At 38.0% G+C, this 21,757-nt stretch overlaps 1 protein-coding gene across 2 annotated transcripts in view; it reads right to left on the reverse strand.

Moving 5' to 3' along the window:
* Window positions 1-21,757, reverse strand: part of POLR3B (RNA polymerase III subunit B) — a 90,598-nt gene that overhangs the window by 26,869 nt on the left and 41,972 nt on the right. For both annotated transcript variants that reach the window (XM_070756248.1, XM_070756249.1), the window contains 8 exons: window positions 20,027-20,180; window positions 18,817-18,891; window positions 17,339-17,437; window positions 16,062-16,189; window positions 10,695-10,904; window positions 7,254-7,412; window positions 5,115-5,232; window positions 3,883-4,025 (listed from right to left, as the gene is read on the reverse strand). In XM_070756248.1, the coding sequence (XP_070612349.1) occupies window positions 3,883-4,025; window positions 5,115-5,232; window positions 7,254-7,412; window positions 10,695-10,904; window positions 16,062-16,189; window positions 17,339-17,437; window positions 18,817-18,891; window positions 20,027-20,180 (1,086 nt within the window). The remainder of the gene's footprint in view (window positions 1-3,882; window positions 4,026-5,114; window positions 5,233-7,253; window positions 7,413-10,694; window positions 10,905-16,061; window positions 16,190-17,338; window positions 17,438-18,816; window positions 18,892-20,026; window positions 20,181-21,757) is intronic.

Genomic DNA, 21,757 nt, shown 5'->3' on the forward strand with positions numbered 1-21,757 from the left:
TGTTTGGGTGGGGCTCCAGTAATTAGTGCTGCTGATATAAATAGCAGCGTGTGGGTTTGGCCGTTGTGGAAGATTATCTGATCGTTGTTCTTCAGGACTGCCTTGCTGTTTCCGGACTTTGTTTGTTGATTTTTCACGACTTTGAAACCAAAGCAGAGCAAAGTGTGTGTGTGTTTCACTTCGTGGAAGAAGGGCTGTGACATTTCTTCACAGCTGCAAGCTAAGTACTTAAGGACTGATTAAGGGACTTGTACAGACTATCAGGTTGTTTTGGGACGAGTGCTCTTTGCAATACAAAAAGAGTGCTTAGTTTATTTTGAATTTTGTGATAAAGAACATTGTTTTGAATTTTCAAAGCTGTTTGTGTCTGAAATTTGTACCCTTGAATTCTCGGGAGGCTCATACCAGAGAGCCCGGCACAACACTAACCTACCCAATCTTCATGCTCTGGGGAGTCCAGAGCATAATACCATGGTCTTTCAAGACCGATGGATGACAATGCAATATGATAATAATCAACCGGTATGATTTTTACTAGTTCAGATCGAGCTTGATTTTGTCTATCACTTGATGTATGCTTCTAATGGCATTTGAAGTCCAATTTTCTTTTTTCTTTTAGGGTGCATTCTTTATTCATTTATCTGGGAGAAATTTAGTAAGACATTAATTTAAATGAAGCATTTGTAGGATTGTGTTAATGGGCTTACTTTATTTAAACTATTTTGGGAGTCTGTTGCTTGAAAAGGAGTATTAAAAATATTCAAGACAAATACTTAAGAGGTATTCAGAGGTCTCCAATTCAAGGAATTAAAAACCATATAGATTTAAGAAAAATATCTATGTGCTAGACCAGGCCTTAAAGTTCATTTATATATGTGTTTTAACATTATTTATTAATAGTACGGGGTAATCAATATTGCAAATAAAGTATATTCTGTACTAAAATAAACACATCATTTTGCAACAGAATGTTTTCATAAATATAATATCAATGAATGTAAAATCATTTCCTTGTTCCTAGAAGTATTTTTATGGTGGCTACTCAAGAAAGGTTTAAGCCTTTATCTGGGGTCTTTGGCTATTAAAACAGGTTCTGTTTGCCATTCCTATCCTCATTGCTTAAATACAGGTCTTCCACTTGAAGAATACTGCTCAGCACCACTGTTTAGTTCTGTGATTTGCACGACCTTTGTCAGTAGTGCTAATCCTTTTTCACATGAGAGACTGAGACCGGTCTTTCAGAGAAGTGATAGATTGCTTTTTCACATCAAAGGACTCTAACTTTTCCCTTTCACTGGGATTCCTGCAGAAGGAAAAGAAAGTCTGGAAATATAGAGATCCAAGAAATATGAATGCCTGAAATTATCTCTCTGTCTTGAGTCTGGAACTAAGAATGATTCAAATCCAGGTGATTTGAAAAAAAAAAATAGGTTTGATATCTACCAAATTGTTCTTCTATACCAATATTTTTCCCCCAGAATGGGTTAACTCCTTTAGATATGCTGCCTGGGATTATTGGTTGTTGTAGCCCAAAATCATCTGACAAATCTGGGATCTATAGTGTTTTCCCAATTTTGATAATTTTAAGATGTGTGCTGCCTAGGGAATTTTGAAAGTTAAAATTGCCAAGGTTGAGAAACAATTGTTAAAAGATCTGAAAGGTAACAGCTTGGGAAAGGATTTGTTATGAATTGTTTTATTGTGTTGTGAGCCGCCCCGAGTCCACGGAAAGGGGCGGCATACAAATCTAATAAATAATAATAATAATAATAATAATAATAAATAATAATACCTTCTGCTTTCCCCAAATTATCTGGATAACACTAATGAAAATTTAGGTCAATCAAGCCACTTAGTGGACATTAATATTCACTAAAATACTTGTTACACTAATAGGATGACCTTGTGAAATGCCAGAGATTGTATAAGTCTTAAATTCAAAAATTTAGAACTTGCACATTTTGACTTATCCAGTGTAAAAATTGCTACAACTTTCTAATTATAGAGAACATATTTCCCAAAGGATTCTATCAATTGTAGTTAGAAATATAGTTGCTGTACATTTTGACATGTGTCCAGTTTAGGTATAGCACTTCCTGAATTGTGAAGATTGTTATCCACACAAAGAACTAAAATTCAGCAGATAAAGTACAGGAAGGAAGGAAGTTAAATAATCTCTAAGTCCTAATACAAAAAAAAAGATTAATTATTTTCTGAGGACAACTGATTTAATTGGCAGTAATTTATATTTTGTTGACATTCTTTGTCAACAACTTTTACATATCCTAGTTAGAAGAACACAAAAAAGTAAATTGAAGGGATGGGCTGTGGAAATTTATTGCTCACGAGCTATGAGTCATAAATCTAGATATATCTTATTAATGCTATTTCCATGGTTTTATGATTAAGATATCCAAGAACACAATTTCAACGGCACTGAAAATAATATGTGAAACATTGAGGGTCCTGGAAACCACATCAACCCCCCGGTCTCTTTATGAAAAGCACTTAAGACTTTTCCACTTCTGGTTGCACACATTTCATTGTATGTGATGGTTCATTGTAGATAAACATGTTTATGCACAAACCAAAGTTCATAAGGCATTTAGAGGATCACCTGTCTTCAACTATTTGCATATCTACCTGATATCTAAAAGCGAAGGGGAAAATTTTAAAAAACCCAATCCTTGTTCAATAGTGGTCTTTATAGCGAGTCCTTCATTTACGACAATTTATTACGGACCAGTTAAAGTTAAGATGGTACTGAAAAAAATAAACATAACTTAATGGTCATACATAGCATAATGGTCATTGCATCACACCCCACCATCACATGATTAAAATTCAGGCACTTGGCAGCCTTCCAGCACTTACAATCACAGAAGCATGTCAAATTCCTCTACTTGCCAATCTCCCACTATCTATGCCCCCTATTCTGATTTTATTATTAGTATTTTGTTGCATTTTATTTTTGCAATTGTTCAAAGCTACACCGAGAGATGTTTATCTTCCAGTGCAACAATGTACCAAAATATAGGGTAGCGTTGAGTTAATAGAGTTAATTTTTTCTCAGTCCAAAATATATGCCTTTAAGGAAGGGCTAGCAATATGGTGCTCTCTATTTTACAAGTCTTTGCTATTATATTGTGAAAACTATGGTATAAAATATTTGGGGACATAAAATTAAAGTAAATGGTTAAAATAATCAAGCAACACTGTTTCCATCTCAATTGGGTATGAATCAACCATAAAAACTGAATAGAACAGTTCTGGCCAGTTATATATGGACAACTCTACTTTAGAATTTTTATAATTGCAAAAAATAGGAAAAGCATAGTTTGATAGATAGTTTGATAGTTCGATTGATAATAGGATGGATGGATGGATGGATGGAAGAACAGACAGACACAGACATAGACACCTTAAAGAAGCTGGGATGGATTTTTTTTTTTAAAATGTCAATATTTAAAAAATATTGAGCTAATTTAAAAAATGGATCATTTTTCATATTTTTCAAATACACCTAATTAATTATTACAGTTGCTGTTAGTGGTTTTTCGTGCCTCCATCATGTATTACCGAATAGAGGGAAAAGGCACAAGCATTTTTAATGACTGCATGTGAATTTATTTGCAGTATTACCCATTTATTTCAAAGTATAGTAACTTGCATTGAATTGGCAATTTTTTTTCATGAGAACAGCATCCCTCCAGCTTTAAACTTCTCAGCATTTTTGCAACTGGGGTTACTTTTTCCAGAGGCAGATTAAAATTCTAGTTGACTCCAATCCAGGCACTTATAATAATTATATTATTTTGCTCTGCTGTTTTGCCAAGAACAACTGGAAATATTTTGATTAAATTGAAAGATAGTAAAATGTACCTTTTTGCCCATGACGACTACTAAACTTGTCTCCAATTTCTGGGCGCCTGGTTTGCCTCAGCAATATTTTGATTAAAAAAGCATCTTCTGCGTTGGAAGAGATCATGACCTTTTCAATGTACGAATCAGTTGCACCTTTATAGCTAATGGACAGAAAATGTACATAGTTTAATTCAAGAAAGAAAGGCAGCTAAATTTAATTAATACTAGACATCTGCAAAACAACCGTTTACAAATTTCAGCTTCAAGTCACAATTTTACTGCTTCATGCAGTTTCAATTGTGAAAGCAACTGCAAAACAGCTATAGGATCCCAGCAACAATAGGAATGGTAAATAAAGAAAAGTTTCTTTGCCCATTTTGTTTAAGAATGAACAAAAAGGACCCATGAGGAACTTGGATATTACAAAAGACTGAATCAAATTGAAATCCAGTTTCTTTATAATATATATATAAGTGTTGGTTATGACCTATAAAGCCCTTCATGGCATCGGACCAGAATATCTCTGGGACCACCTTCTGCCGCACGAATCCCAGCGACCAGTTAGGTCCCACAGAGTGGGCCTTTGCCGGCTCCCGTCGACTAAACAATGTCGTCTGGCAGGACCCAGGGGAAGAGCCTACTCTGTGGCGGCCCCGACCCTCTGGAACCAGCTCCCCCCAGAGATTAGGATTGCCCCCACCCTCCTTGCCTTTCGAAAGCTTCTGAAGACCCACCTCTGCCATCAGGCATGGGGGAATTGAGACATCTCCCCCTGGCCTATATAATTTATGCATGGTAGGTCTGTGTGTGTGTGTGGCTTTTTAAATAAGGGGTTTTTAGAGACTTTTTAATATTAGATTTGTGATACATTGTTTTTTATTATTGTTGTGAGCTGCCCCGAGTCTACGGAGAGGGGCGGCATACAAATCTAATAAATAAATAAATAAATAAATAAATAAATAAATAAATAAATAAATAAATAAATAAATAAATAAATAAATAAATAAAATAAAATAAAATAAAATAAAATAAAAAATAAAAATAAAAATAAAATTAAAATAAAATAAAATAAAATAAAATAAAATAAATATCATGTGATATTACCAAGAAAACTAGACATTTGAATTCTTTTAGTAACTACGATAGTATGCCTGACATGGTCAATTTCTATTTCCTTTTCCAGAATTAAGAATTTTCTATTGGCTGTTTTCTGTTGGTTTTCAAAAATAAAATAATGTAGCATGTCATACATTACTGGCACATCTTTATACTGAGATTGCTGAGATACACTGCTCCCTTCCAGAGGGGTCTGGGTCACCGTGGGCATCGATTTATTCACAAGCACTTGCTTGTTTTCCACTTTTTCACCTGTATATGAGGAAATAACATGCTTTCCTTATTCCTTATTCTCAAATGGTGAAAGAAGGAATGGGGTGGTGCCGTATTATAACCTGAGAACCTAGGCCTCATCCCAGTGCCTTATTTACCCACCTTGGAGTCAACCAACTTCATGTCACCAAAATTTGGCAGGAAAATACTGAAAAATGAGGGTCTGATTTTCAAGAAGTTTATTTATTAATTGGATTTATATGCCACCCCTCTGAGGACTCGGGGCGGCTTATTGATAAACTATCCAGTATATTCCATGAATTAAACAACAACAATAAAGCTTTACACTGAATCAGGTCAGGACCAGTACAGTGGTCCCTTAATTTTTATGTGTCCGACTTTCGCGGAAAGGCTATACCACAAGTTTTGAAAACCCGTGGTATAGCCTGCTTCCGCTCCAGCCTCCCGATCCCTCCTCTTTAATTCTCAGAGCGTTGGTATGCTCCACTTGAAGCCGAGCCTTGCAGGCGGACAAGACCATCCTAATTCGCCCGAGGGGGGAGGAGCTGAGGGCATTGCTAGGTCAGGGACTGCATGCTAATCATGGGGATGGCTTTCCGCCACTGTCGCTTCATGCCGCCCACCGTCTCCCTTAGTTGTAGCATCCAACCTCCCAGCTGACTGGCCTGGAATCCCGGCTTCGAGCCCTGGCCTGGATTCCTCTTGCCTTCAGCTTCCCCTGACCCTGAGTGCCATGGGAGACGCCAGCAGCGAGCGCAGCAAAGCCCCCAGCTTGCTCCCCCATTGCCCTTGTGGGTTCTGGGGGCAAGTAAAAGCAGGAATGGAGGAGGGACGGAGGGGGAGGAAGTAAGGAAGGGAGTGTCTCCACTTTGCAGAAATTTGACTTTTGTGGGCGGTCTTGGAATGTATCCCCCGCGAAAGTCAAGGGACCACTGTATTAGGTTGTTAATGGTACGGACCACACTGCGTACTGTTCTGTCTGGGTCCCCCCAGACGCCAACACCAACTAAAAAGAGTATCCAGACACACTGGTAAAGAGCAAAGGCAGTTTATATATTTGAAAGCAAACACAGGTAACAAAAACTGTTCTTACAGACAGGAACACTATGAAGCTTCACAGAGGTTTCACGAAGGCCAGGCAATAAAACAGGATTCTTGCTGGCAAAAACAACACTGGAGATAATAAAAGCCACGCCTCCCCCAAGTCTTCAGCCTTCTAGGCCACAAGCCAAGATCAGAGACGCAAAGAATCGAAGCAAGGTCACAGGACTCCCAGTTGATAACTCTCCACAATACAGTAAGGGCGGGCCTGCCTTTTCAACCCTGCTGAGGAGAACCACACCCAAACCCAGCTGTTGCCAATTCAGGGATGGAAATACCTTGCTAATTGGCCCCTTCTTTGGGCTGCCCGTCTCTGCCTCATATCTATGATAGCCTGTGCGTCTTCATCTAATGAATCCAGGCTACTCGCTGGGGAGAGCCCCCCCCCCGGGGGTCTCAGGCTGCTCTCCCTCCTCCTCTTCCTGACATTCCTCTTCCCTGTCTGCCTGATCCTCCCCCTCCTGTTCATCGTTCTCCCCCTCTGAGCATGGATCCGGCAGAGTTCCAGCCATTCCCTGAGGAGCCTCAGGCTGAATCACAACACGTACTGGTAGCAAAAATGGAGCTGCATGCTCAGCTCTGCATTGCTGGTGTGCATGTGCCCCAGTGAGATTTTGCTTCTGCGCATGTGCAGGAAGCAAAGTCTTGCAAGAGGACGCACGCGCACGGAAGCAAAAAGAATCACCAAAATCTCTCTTGCGTGCACATCCTCTCACAAGATTTTGCTTCTGTGCAAATGCATGCATGCACACTGGCAATGTGAAACTGCGTGCGCATCATACCGGTAGCGGTGGTAAGTAGAAACCCCCGGCTGGTCACTACGACTCCTCATGTTATGACACAAAAGCTACAGATTTGGGATTGAGTTTGACCATAGCAAATGAATAAAAACAGTAGTTCAAACTAATAATGCACATAATAAAGAAAACCATGCATACCTGGAGAGCAAATACCATCAGCATCTAAAATTTCATGCCGCCAAATCGGTTTGCGTGTTCCCGCATCCAGCATGGGCCCCATTACTTTATCAAATGTCTGATTTGTATAACGCTTGAGAGTACACTTAGCGTTTTTGTAAACAAGGCACCTTCCAAAGCCTCAAAAGAAAACAAATATATCAATCAAATCTACTATTAGGCTTATCTAAAATGACAATCAGACATCTACGATTATGTTTTAAATCTACTGTACAAATCCATAGTACAGAAAACCATTGCTTGGATAGTTGTTTATGAAACAATGCACTTAATATACTGAAATGGTGGACAATTTAAAGACTATGGCTGCAGTCCAATGGACTCTTTTCAAGCTATTCAATTACGTATACTGATTTAATAATAATTTTAATAGGGCATGAACCAAAATGTATTGTTAGAAATGAAGTGGCTTATGACAATGGAATATTATGTCATAACAGCAACCTCAAGGTGTCACAAGCCATTTATAATCTTCCATTAAAAGTATAACTTCAAAGGGGTTTAAACTTTGTTAAAGCTACATTTCAAAAGAGCTAAAAACAGGAATTTGTTCACAAAATACAATATACATATGTACAAATCTAATAGTTAAAAACTTTAAGCTAAAATCCCCTTACATTTAAAAAACAGTCAATTAACTCAATCACATCCACACATAATATTTAATGGTTAAAAAGAAGAGGGGGCATGATCTAACTGCCCTAGGCAGTTTTTAGAATAAAACATCTATATTTTAGGTCAAGTATCTTATGTAATTTAACAGGTTTAAAGAATGATAAAAATGTAAGTGATTCCCAGATTTTTTTTAAAAAAAATACCATAATTTAACTAAAGAATAATCTGTTTTGTAAAAACTAAAGAATAACCTGTTTTGTAAAAAATATTAAACCAAAAATATTAATTGCCCTTAACAATTTTCGGTTGCAAGATCCCAAAATAAAAGTGCTCCATTTCTTTCATTAGCTCTCACTGGCTTAATAATTCCTAAATTTGGAAGAATGCTTCTTCATAAACTTTACGCTCCGAAAATGTTTTTTTCAGTTGAATTTATGTATAGTATATTTGTATCATTTGGCCATACAAAGTAATTCGGGAGAGTATTTGATTCCCCCCAATGTTACTAGTCTACCAGAAAGAAAACATTTCGCTTTAAATCATGTCTGCCATTGTTTTAGGCAAAAAAGAATAAATTAAGTGTGCAGACATTAATGCCAAAGATACATGTCCAGCAATACTACTAGTGCTGCCTGGCAACTGGCAAAAGGGCTCTTAAGGATGGGCGAGTGTAGTAGAATGTACTGCAGTACGTAAGCAGTCTGACCACACAAAGTAAACGCAGACACCCACAATATTATGCCTCAAGCAGAGGAACTGTGTTTTAAATATGATTGATGAGGCAACACTAAAAAGCGTAACATCCAGACAAGTTTGTTTGAAGTGAATGCAAGCAGTGCTCTTTGCAATGAAGCAACGAATATGCTTTTCCTGAAAAAGATTTACCGTATTTTTCGGTGTATAGGATGCACCCTTTCCCTCCCTAAAACAGGCTGAAAATTTGGGTGTGTCTTATACTCTGAATGTAACTTTTCCCCCCCAGCCCTAACGAGAAGCTAACAATCTTCCCAGCTCTTACCTTGCAGGCTTTTTATTGTTTCTCTCTATGAAGAATGTTATCCAAGCCCTAAGTCTTTGCACCTTTTTTTTCATTACTCTAACTTGCTCTGAGTAAGTTTCTTTCCAGCCCTAACCAGGTGCTAATGATGTTCCCAGCTCTTACCGACTTGCAAGCTCTTTCATTGTTACTCTCTGGAAAGAAAAATGTTTTCCGAGCCCTAAGTCTTTGCAGGGTTTTTTCCATTGCTCTACTTGCTCAGACTGTTTCTTTCCAGGTGCTAATAATGTTCCCAGCTCTTACTGGCTTGTAAGTTCTTTTATTGAGATATTATTATATCTCTCAGAATATATTTTTTAAAAAGCCCTTAACCAGGGGATAAAATAATGTGCTGATGCTGACCAGACTAAAGAAGCTAGCCAGATGAATACCTGGTAAGCAGATTCCTTTTCCCATTTTCCTCCCCAGAAACTAAGGTGCATCTTATATTCCGGTGCGTCAAATCCCAGTAAGGGTATGGCTAGCTGATGAGGCCAGAACAAGGCCGAAATAGCGCTATCCTAGTCTCCCTTAATTTTAAAAATTCAGCAAAAACATGTGACACACACATATATATATGTGTGTGTATATATATGACGGTCTTGGTATATTCGGGTTTCTTCCCGTGTAGGATTTAGAGATTTCTGCTGATGTTTGTATGAGGTCCCACTCGTCATCTTCAGGCTGGTGCTTCTGTCCTTGTTCTAGGGCGAACACAGCGAGACCTGAGCTGCCTTCCTTCTATAAATACTGGTGGCTGGGTGTAGTTTGATGGCTCAGAAGCTGCCTGCTGTGTTGAAACTTCCTGGTGAGTCAGTGGGGTAACACCTAGGGTCGTTGATGTAACTGGGGTATGCTGATTAGTTAATGTTTGTGGATTGGGAGTGATATCCTGAGTAATTGGAGCTTGCAGGCTACTTAGTTGTTTTGCAATGGGTGTTCTAAGTCTGGTTTTAGTTTGTATGGCTGGGATACGTTTGTTAATGAGGGCTGGTTTCCAGATGTCTGGTAGGCAGGAGGTATCATCCGATAATAAGGTCAAGGCCATATTTCGGGGTTAAAAAAAATAGAAGGCCCTGTCTTATTTTTGGGGAAACACGATAGTAAATTTGGAGGGGCCCCCCTTAAGAAGCATTTTCTAGACTAATTTATCATTCATTCTAATTCTTGAAAAGTTGTTATACTAGATTGAGATGTAATTATAATACATTATTATGTTAAGAACAGATTTTCAAACTCTATCCATAAAGTGAGCCCACAAAAATACAAGACAAACAGATTTTGAGCTACCTGCTGTTCCATCAGCTCAGTGTTCTTTTTGTTGTGCGGTATGTCAGCTAATGCGATCTATTATTTCAAATATCACAAGTGTGGTTTATCAATTTAGATATCAAATCATAGTTTTGACATACAAATGCACCTAAAAATAAATTGTGATTTGTCACTTTAAACACCAAAATTGTGATCTTCTTTATTCATAGATATAAACTGTTTGTACTGAGCTGAAGCAAAAGATGTAACTATCATATTAAATAGAGCAGAGGTCTTCAAACTTGGAAACTTTAAGACTTGTGGACTTCAACTCCCACAATTCTCCAGCCAGCATAGGTAACTGGAGAATTCTGGGAGTTGAAGTCCACAAGACTTAAAAGTTGCCAAGTTAGCATAGCTAACAGGAGAATTCTGGGAGTTGAAGTCCACAAGTCTTAATGTTGCCAAGTTTGGGGACCTCTGAAATAGAGACTTCCTACCTCGGTCTAAAGAAGCCTTGTTTAAAACCAGAGCATCCTCAATATCATAACCACTGTAACTCATCACAGCAACTGTGGCATTCTGTCCAGCCGGCAGTTTTTCAAACTCAATGAGTTCTATTGTTTTTGTCTTAACCATTGGTCTTTGTGGATATGCTAACAGATACATAAGGGTATCAATCCTATTCCTCTGATTGTAGCCAATGGTACCTGCAATTGGAAAAAAATCTTCTTTAACAAACTTGGTAAATGCTTGATTCTACCTATGTACAACATTAGCTACAACAATGTGGAGAAATTGACAGAAACAGCAGCAAATATTTAATGCCATCTATTTCTTTGGTGTTCATTTCAGCTGAAGGCTAATTAAGGTGAAAATATGCAATCCCCAACTTTCCCCATACACTGTTTACATATTATTAAATTATAGTAGAAAGTTCTCAGTGTAAGTCTCAAAGCATTTTTGAGCCTCTATGTTATTTCAAGAACCAATTCATCTTTGAGTTATTCTAGAGTTAGATTGCAATTGCTATGATAGTTTTTTTATTAGATGCTTTTGAGTAGTTGATCTATAGTAATCTAGTTATAAATACAATCATTGTTTCAATATACCAGCCGATGTACAAAATATAATGACCACAATATTGAGGTTCCTTCTTACAGCCTTGAGCAGGAAATAATTCTTGAGACTCCATAAATTGATAAACAAGATGTACTAAACAGGCAAATAATTCCTGTGCATCTGGAATATGATTAGTATTATCTCAGCTTCATTACTGCCTATCTGATTACACAGTCCATAGATTTGTTGAAAGAAAAAATCTATTAAATGAATAAGTGATTTAACCTCTCAAAATACGATCCACAAATAAGATTCTATTTCTGTTTATACCCAGTGTATACCTTCCAACATATATCATCAGAATTTCAGTTCATCTAGTAACTGAATTTAAACATGCCTGGGATAAACATATATCCATCCTAAGATAAAATACAGAAAATAGTATAAGGGCAGACTAGATGGACCATGAGGTCTTTTTCTGCCGTCAGACTTCTATGTTTCTATCTGGTACTCTGTGTTTTATTTAAGATCCACCGATCTGCCTAATATTTTGCTAAGCCTCAAGAAAGGCATTTCTCAGGCAATGGAAGTATTCAAATAATCAGAATGGGGCAATGCTGAGTAACAAGTCCTTTCTTCTCCGCAGGGAGTCAAAAGACTATCTCAATAATCCCAAATTCTTGACAGCCCAGGAAGTGACTAAATGGACTTGAACATGTATCTCCCAGAGGACAATACAAAGACTGTTAGTGGCAGCGGGTGGGGAGGGACAGGCAGAGACAACCATAAGGGAGGGCTGACACTTTTAAAGAACAAACGTAGTTTGATGTGATGAATCACTGTCCAGACAGATTCAAAATAGCCAACTCATAAGTTACAGCACCAAATGTAAATTGTGCCTTGAAGTTGATTCGTAGCCAATCTGGGCTTACAAGAATTGAAAGTCCTACAGGCACTATGTCTATATCTGGTGCTTTGGATTATAACTTCTTTTACCATAACATCAAAAACATCATCAAAAAAGCACAACAAAGAATGTTCTTTCTGCGCCAGCTCAGGAAGCTCAAACTGCCCAAGGAGCTGCTGATTCAGTTCTACAGAGGAATCATTGAGTCTGTCATCTGCACCTCTATAACTGTCTGGTTTGGTGCTGCAACCCAACAGGACCGACACAAACTTCAGAGGATAATCAGAATTGCAGAAAAAACAATTGCTGCCAACCTGCCTTCCATTGAGGACCTGTATACTGCATGAGTCAAAAAGAGGGCGGGGAAAATATTTACTGACCCCTCACATCCTGGACACAAACTGTTTCAACTCCTACCCTCAAAACATCGCTACAGAGCACTGCACACCAAGACAACTAGACACAAGAACAGTTTTTTCCCGAACGCCATCACTCTACTAAACAAATAATTCCCTCAACACTGTCAGACTTTCTACTAAATCTGCACTTCTATTCTACTAGTTTTTCTCATCATTCCTTTCACCCATTTCCTCCCATGTTGACTGTATGACTGTAACTTGTTGCTTATATCCTAAGATTTTTATTAATATTGCTTCTTCATTGCTTATTTGACCCCTATGACAATCATTAAGTGTTGTACCACATGATTCTTGACAAATGTATATTTTATTTTATGTACGTTGAGAGCATATGCACCAAGACAAATTCCTTGTGTGTCCAATCACACTTGGCCAATAAAATTCTATTCTATTCTATAACCATCTTGTGACTATAGGAACTACAGTCCCACATATCTACAGGGCACAGAAGGCAAGATGTTCAGAAGGGAAAAAAACACAGTCTAGCCACTATTAGCAAATATTCAGCACACAACTAGATGTTTAATGTGTCTATGGTTGTTTTTTTTTAATGGTCCATCTCAGTTTTAGAACTGTACTTTTATCGCCTTGCTCATTCCTCAGGTGCTTGCAGTAGCACACAGAAACAAAGCCTTTAACAATAATTCCTAAAGATATTCAGCGGCTTTTGTATTCCCATCGTCAGCAGCAACGTCAGAGGATTGTATCCAAGGAGCTAAATGTGCAAGACCCCGGGTCAAAGCAGCTGAATACACCAACCTCAGAAAACACAGACAATGAATTGCAAATGACACTGAAAACAAAATGAGAAAAAAAGACCTTCACACAGAAAAGTACAAAAGGACTCTACAGATTCTGAATTGGCTTTCTGTACACACTGATCCTGCTTAACTGTGTGTGGTAACTAACCAAACCTTCTGAGGCTAATAGTCCTAAAATAGATTCTCCTGGAAAAAAGAGAAAGCATGACAAAGAAACAGGATGCAATTAAAAGAAAGGGATGGTGTGTAAAATATTTTTTTAAAGCGTTTCTCATGTGCTGAAGGGAAAGAAATATGCCACTTTGTGGTTTTGCTTATATAAAAAAGATTATCTAAGGTACTTTTATTCCCTCCCTCCCCCCATCAACCCAGAAGCCAGCATTATTTGGCTATATATTACTGTATACTCCTTGAATTTATGTGACCACCAGGAATGTAACTCTAACCGAATTTCACAGTTAATGTTTTAAGCAAATGGTAATGGCAACTTAGGTTCGCTGAGAAAAGCCTCACGGAAAATGAATGAATGGTGGCGAGAAGGTTCTCTGCCATCAGTTGCAATTGCTGCAGAAAAAATCCTGCAGGTGTTATTTAAGGCAGCGTTTCCCAACCGGTGTGCCGACATGGTCAAGTGTGCCGCAAAGCAAGAGAGAGAGAGAGACAGAGAGAGAGAGACAGAGAGAGACAGACAGACAGACATAGCAAGAGAGACAGAGAGTCAGAGAAAGAAAGAGAGATAGCAAGAGAGGCAGAGAGAGAGAAAGAGAGATAGCAAGAGAGGCAGAGAGAGAGAGAGAAAGAAAGAGAGACATAGCAAGAGAGAGAGAGAGAGAGAGAGAGAAAGAAAGAGAGACATAGCAAGAGAGGCAGAGAGAGAAAGAAAGAGAGATAGCAAGACAGAGAGAGAGAGAGAGAGAAAGAGAGACATAGCAAGAGAGACAGAGAGACAGAGAGAGAAAGAGATAGCAAGAGAGACAGAGAGAGAGAGAGAGAAAGAGAGACATAGCAAGAGAGAGAGAGAGAGAGAGAGAGAGAGAAAGAGATAGCAAGAGACAGAGAGAGAGAGAAAGAGAGAGATAGCAATAGAGACAGAGAAAGAGAAAGAGAGAGAGAGATAGCAAGAGAGACAGAGAGAGAGAGAGATAGCAAGAGAGAGAGAAAAAAGCAAGAGAGAGAGAGCAAGAGAGGGGGAAGGAGGGAGAGAAAGACATAGAGGGAGGGAAGGAGGGAGAGAGAAAGAGAGCAAAAAAGAGAGGAAGAAAGAAAGAAAGAGGGATGGAGAGAGAGAAAGAAGGGAAGGAAGGAAGAGAAAGAGGGAGGGAGAAATAAGAGCGAAAGGGAGGGAGAGATATTTTGTCCAAACTTCCCCCCCCCCCAATGTTTCCCAAGATTTTGAAAATATGAATAATGTGCCGTTGCTCAAAAAAGGTTGGAAAACACTGATTTAAGGAAATGTCTTCATAAAGCGGTGGCTTTGGGAGATGGAGAACAAACTAGGTTAAAGCTACAGAGCAACATTTAAGTTGCAAATAAGAGATGGTAGTGACAATTTGCTTGCTGTGGTGAAGGAACCAGAAATCCACGTGTTGCACAAATGTGTAATGTATAAATAAATGCTGTTCAACGCAGTTGAGCCACAAAAGCTCAAAGAAGTAAAGCACTTGTCATCAAATTTGGAGACTGCTGCATTCCCCCAAAGCCTTGTAAATGGCAGCCCCATGGCCAGCCAACGTTTTTGCTGGCGATGTGAAGCAGTTATGCGCCTACATGTGCGCAGAGACAAAAGACTCATGGGAAATGACTTTGAAGCCCTGCATGATCATTCCAGCGGGGTGCTCTCAAAACTTCAAAAGGAGATGCTTTGTTTTGGGCAAAAGGGTTTACAAAGCATGTACAGTATTCAAATGCTTTACACTGTCTTAATGTATATCGAGAGGTATATGTCTATATGAATTGCAATGTATGTAGGATGTAGGGGGCAACAATATGTATGTATGTACGTATGTATATAAGTGACCCTCTGTAATGCTTATTTAAAAGCAGTAAACAGCAGGGAAATCATTGCTGAATTGAAACAAAGCAAAGCAAAACAATCAAACCCATCAAAATAGATGACTAACTATTTCTGTCTTCCTTTACATTTTATACACATACACATACACTCCCCTGCTATGCTAATTTTGAGTTCAATGTATTAATGTAGATTAATATTAATAAATATGTATTAGAAAAAGGTTGAACTACTGAACAAACGTATGTATGTATCTATGTTTGTTTGTTTGTTTGTTTGTTTGTAGGAAGTCCAACAGAGCTATGATATGAACTTCTTAGCCATGAATTCTGGAATTCAGTTTTAATAATGAGGCTTAATAAACTTGGTAAAGAAATAATAGTTGATGAATTGGGGATTTCCTGTTGTCTGAAAAGGCAGTTATAACTACATTACCCTAAAAATAATCTTGATAATTTAATGGTGATAAATGAAAGCAGCATGTTACAAAATATCTCTCATCAATTTTTTATCTTAGCCTCTGACTACATTTCTAATTTTGTTTTTTTTAAAACAATAAATAGGAAAGAATTTAGAAATTTGTGCCAAAAATTGGGGATATGAGAAGTTCTCAAATCAGGGTATGAGAAATATTTAACAAAGCTGAGAGAAGCTGAATCTGGAATGAATGAAATAACTATTCTGATCCGAAGGCACAGAAGTCTTACCCATAGCTTGCTTTCCCATAGCACATTGGTAAGTGTTTCTTGGAGACTGGTTATGATGGGGATATGGAATGAGACCAGCACAGACTCCAAGAAGTGTAAAAGGTTCAATCTCCAAGTGTGTTGTCTCTCTAACAAAGGGGAAAAAAGATAGCGAGATTTCTTAAAGGTAAAAAAATCACATGGTTACATAGTGAAAAGCTGGACCTGTGAAATAAGAATTCTCACCCCCCACCAATGGCTTTCTGGACGTAGAGGAAAACCCAGCTGTTCTGAAAGATCTTTGGAGATTAATTAGATCCAATGGTAAAGTACCGAACAAATGATGAGTTCAATAATTGTAATAATAATAATAATAATAATAATAATAATAATAATAATAATAATAATTTATTAGATTTGTATGCCACCCCTATCCAAAGACTCAGGGCGGCTCGAAATATCAAAAGAGGAAATCAGATTTTGGATTTTACTATTTTAATTATGTTACCAAGTCACATAAATGTTTTTGAAGACAATGTTAATAATGAAAAGAAATGTATTCCCCTCCACACAAATTTTTATTTTATTTTACAAAACATATCAATGCATGAACAGCGTGACACCTGGGTATCACATATTTTAGTGCTAATAAAAATAGTGCCATTAATCATATTTGTTACATGCTTATGTAGTTCTACATAATTAATACATTAATACACGTATTTGTATTAAATTATATATTTTCATTATTTAATTATTCTATGTTTCAATACGTTATTCCAATGCCATCACAATTTTGTTTAAACATACATAATAATACCATTATTCAATTTCTAATCTTCTCTTATTACTTTTGTTTTATTGTATAAAAATGTGTATACTAATAGTCCCTCCTCTCTTATTTCTATCCCTATTCTAACTTTTAATCATGCCGCCAATATATTTAAAAACAAATCCTTTCTATCTGTCATCTCTTGTCTGCTTTATAGCTTTAATTGTTTGGGTTTTTTAACTTGCTTTCCACATTCCTCTCTTGGATCTTTAAGAAAAAATTCTTAAAGATTTGTAAAGAATTAAAAAGAAATTTCTTTTTATGTCACATATAGATTTAGATTAGATTAGATTAGATTTATTGGATTTATATGCCGCCCCTCTCCGCAGACTCACATACATCTATTGTACAAAACTTCATATTTTTTCATTCTTAGAATATATTCTCAAGAAGATTAAATATCTTCTTGCTCCAATTTCAGTGTTACAATATAAAAATTAGGCTTTAATGATGCCAAAATACTTACTTATTGATTATATGTTCATAGAGTGCAATGTTGCAATCATTTTCCTCATTCACATCCAAATATTCAACCAGGCTTTCATGTAAAAAGTCTTCAAAATTCCTGAATATAAAATATTTATTTTTCAAAACAATGGATATGTTCACATAATTCCATGTGCAAAACTGTGCATAAAAGATAAACAAAAAACTAATACTAAAGCAGAGTTTTCATATAAGTGAATTTCCACATACAGATTTCTACCATAAATAGAGTCCAGAATAACTTAACTTAATAACTTAATAACATTTAACTAAAGACTCTTGACTAGCAGTAGCTGTCCAGAGGTTCAGGTAGAGAAGAGGTCTTCAAACTTGGCAACTTTTAAGATTTGTGGACTTCAATTGCCAGAATTCTGGCAGTTGAAGTTCACAAGTCTTAAAGTTGCCAAGTTTGGGGACCCCTGGGGTAGAGGATTGACTGTCCTGAAGATGCTAAGGACTGAACCAGAATTGGTTTACACAAGGTTATGTGCCTTACTCATTTAGCCAGGAGTTTCCTTCTTGAACTTTTGTGCTGCCAATGAGTGCGTTTGAAATGGGCATCCTCATCGCACTAATGTAGCAGTGAGTATGGTGATCATAAGGCACCCATATACTGAACGGCAAACAAAGTATTGGAACTGCAACTACAACCATGTAATTTCTTACAGCAAGATGCAGGAGATTCATTACAGAAAATAGCCCCTCTGCATTGAAAGAAATATCTCAGGACACAACTGCATCACTAACCATTATAATTTTTTTTAACTTCAAAGAATGACATTTTTGGTGCCATCAACCTATTAGCTAGCCCCACACAGCTGCACTAGCTAATGAGCAGAAAAGCCTATACAAAAATCCTGTCAATCAAACCCATGTTTTGGCTAACAAAGAGCTTGATTAGCCAATGTGTGAACCAACCCCTCCTGAAAATCCCTTTAGTCTAATCGACCTGCTGGCTAACATGGAGCTGAGCCAGTACATACATGGCCTGATTGAAAACCCCACTGGCTCAGTCTATATATTGGCTAAGATGACGTGCTGTTAGCTATGGGGGGGGGGGGGAGCTTACCACCCTAACCCTCCCAAACTAAAGCAAACACAAGGCATGTTCTCAGTAGTAGGACATAGTAGCCAGGCACCTCTTTGTTTGCTCATCCTCATATCACTAGCTCTGTGCAGATCTTCAGTGCAGCTGAATACACTGCAAACTCTTGTATCAGTCCTGCTTCCCATTTATTTATCTATTTTTAATTAGTGAAATATAAAAATAATTTGGTGGGGAGGAAAAGTTAGTCATTTTTGGAGGCCCAAAGCTGAAGGGTAGCCTGTTGATGAGGAGTATAGAAATATTTGTGGTTATATACTGGATTGCAAACACAGGAAATGCTGTTCATTCTTATTTTTTATGAACAGATGGATCCTGGTAAAGAAACCAGGATCACTTGCTGAGTTGTTTACCTGTAACCTTGTGCAAGTTCTTCCATATGCTTTTCTGTTACAGCCGGTTTTTGCTTCTTCACAATAATATAGGGTCTAGATAATAAGAAAGAGAGTTGACAGATTGTGTATTTTATTGTCATGTCATTTCAGAGATGAAACATAGACGACTGACGGCAGAAAAAGACCTCATGATCCATCTAGTCTGCTCTTATACTATTTTCTGTATTTTATCTTAGGATGGATATATGTTTATCCCAGGCATGTTTAAATTCAGTTACTGTGGATTTACCAACCACGTCTGCTGGAAGTTTGTTCCAAGGATCTACTACTCTTTCAGTAAAATAATATTTTCTCATGTTGCTTCTGATCTTTCCCCCAACTAACTTCAGATTGTGTCCCCTTGTTCTTGTATTCACTTTCCTATTAAAAACACTTCCCTCCTGGACCTTATTTAACCCTTTAACATATTTAAATGTTTCGATCATGTCCCCCCTTTTCCTTCTGTCCTCCAAACTATACAGATTGAGTTCATTAAGTCTTTCCTGATACGTTTTATGCTTAAGACCTTTCACCATTCTTGTAGCCCGTCTTTGGACCTGTTCAATTTTGTCAATATCTTTTTGTAGGTGAGGTCTCCAGAACTGAACACAGTATTCCAAATGTGGTCTCACCAGCACTCTATATAGCGGGATCATAATCTCCCTCTTCCTGCTTGTTATACCTCTAGCTATGCAGCCAAGCATCCTACTTGCTTTCCCTACCGCCTGACTGCACTGTTCACCCATTTTGAGACTGTCAGAAATCACTACCCCTAAATCCTTCTCTTCTGAAGTTTTTGCTAACACAGAACTGCCAATACAATACTCAGATTGAGGATTCCCCAAGTGCATTATTTTACATTTGGAAACATTAAACTGCAGTTTCCATTGCTTTGACCATTTATCTAGTAAAGCTAAATGAAATGAAGAAAACCACAGCAAGATTGAAAAATTAAGTAACACTAATCATACAACATGATGAATACTTTTTAACTGCTGAGATGTGCATCCTTTGAGTTCCAATTTATATGACCGGCTTGTTGATAAAGTGCTCACTGCTTGCCAATCAACTTGTGGAATGCACATGTGTCTAACACTGTTTCTTGTGAATGAACTGAACAACTTGATAACAACTTGGAATGGAACATTCTGGTGCCATGGCCTGGGAAAAGCATATTCAAAATTCTTACCTACATAGCCTTCCACCATCACTAGAAATATAGACACATCTGTCTGCAAGATTTGTGGAGATTGAAACAAATTCATTGATATAGCCTGCTCTACGCATTAGCCGGAATGTATAGACCAGTTTCTGATGATCTCGAATGACACCAAGGATGTTACCTGTTCAAGCAAACAATTAAATGAGTCTATAAATATTACCACCATATCAATGTATAAAGCCAAATGTTGTCTTTCTCCTGGAATAAGAATCCCAGTTGTCATCAGCATAGTTATGAAATGTTTGATCAATTTCTATTCTGTTCTGGGACATAAACATGCAATATTTATTTATTTATTTATTTATTTATTTATTTATTTATTTATTTTATTTATTTATTGGATTTGTATGCCGCCCCTCTCCATAGACCCGGGGCGGCTAACAACAGTAATAAGAACAGCATATAGCAATCCAATATTAAAACAGTTAAAAACCCTTATTATAAAACCAAACATACATACAGACATACCATGCATAAAATTGTAAAGGCCTAGGGGGAAAGAGTATCTCAGTTCCCCCATGCCTGGCGGCAGAGGTGGGTTTTAAGGAGCTTACAAAAGGTGAGGAGGGTGGGGGCAATTCTAATCTCTGGGGGTAGTTGGTTCGAGAGGGCCGGGGCCGCCACAGAGAAGGCTCTTCCCCTGGGTCCCGTCAAGTGACATTGTTTAGTTGACGGGACCCGAAGAAGAAGGCAGTCCCTGAGATAATCTGGTCCGGTGCCATGAAGGGCTTTATAGGTCATAACCAACAGAAAAGTCAATGCATTTTTCAAAATATAGTGGTACTTCTACTTAAGAACTTAATTCATTCCGTGACCAGGTTCTTAAGTAGAAAAGTTTGTAAGTAGAAGCAATTTTTCCCATAGGAATCAATGTAAAAGCAAATAATGCATGCAGACCCATTAGGAAAGAAATAAAAGCTCAGAATTTGGATGGGAGGAGGAAGAAGAAGAGGAGAACCGAAAGAAGAAGGTGAGGGAAATAAAAAAAAATGCAAAACTTTAAGGCTTAAAAAAAAAACAGGGACTCTGAGGTGGCGAGGAATAGCATGCGCCTCCCATATACCCGGCGTGAGGCTGCCTCCCATACACTGCACCAGAGAGAGAGAAACCCAGGCGGGCAAGAGGGGGGCCTCCCTCTCCAAGTACCCAGAGAAAGGAAAATGATTCTTTCACTTGTCTGCCAAAGCCTCCTTAAGCGCCACCGAAAGGTTCCTCTGGCAGCCCAGAAAAGCCCAAGATGGCTGGGAGTAAAGGGGGAATGGCAGGAAACTGGCCGGGCCTTCGTGCCGCTCTCAAATTTCCTGGGAATTTTTTCCGGGCTCGGGTTCTTAAGTAGAAAATGGTTCTTAAGAGGCAAAAAAATCTTGAACAGCCGGTTCTTATCTAGAAAAGTAGAGGCGTTCTTAGGTTGAGGTAGCACTGTATAGTAGATAACTGAATTGGATTTCTGCTATAATTTGAATTTGAATCAGCTATCTCTAGAAATAAAATGATAGCAACATTTAGAGCACTCAAATACCCTGTTTCCCCGATAGTAAGACACCCCCGATTGTAAGACGTATCGGGGGTTTCAGGGGTTTCGGCTAATATAAGCCGTACCCCGAAAGTAAGACATATGTCTTACTTTCGGGGAAACACGGGGGTATTGCCGCCTCCCTCTCATCTAGCTGCGCGCCGCCTCCTGCCCACGTCCGCACC

The sequence above is a fragment of the Erythrolamprus reginae genome, chromosome 6, assembly GCF_031021105.1.
Source record: "Erythrolamprus reginae isolate rEryReg1 chromosome 6, rEryReg1.hap1, whole genome shotgun sequence".
In the NCBI taxonomy this organism is placed as follows: Eukaryota; Metazoa; Chordata; class Lepidosauria; order Squamata; family Dipsadidae; genus Erythrolamprus; species Erythrolamprus reginae.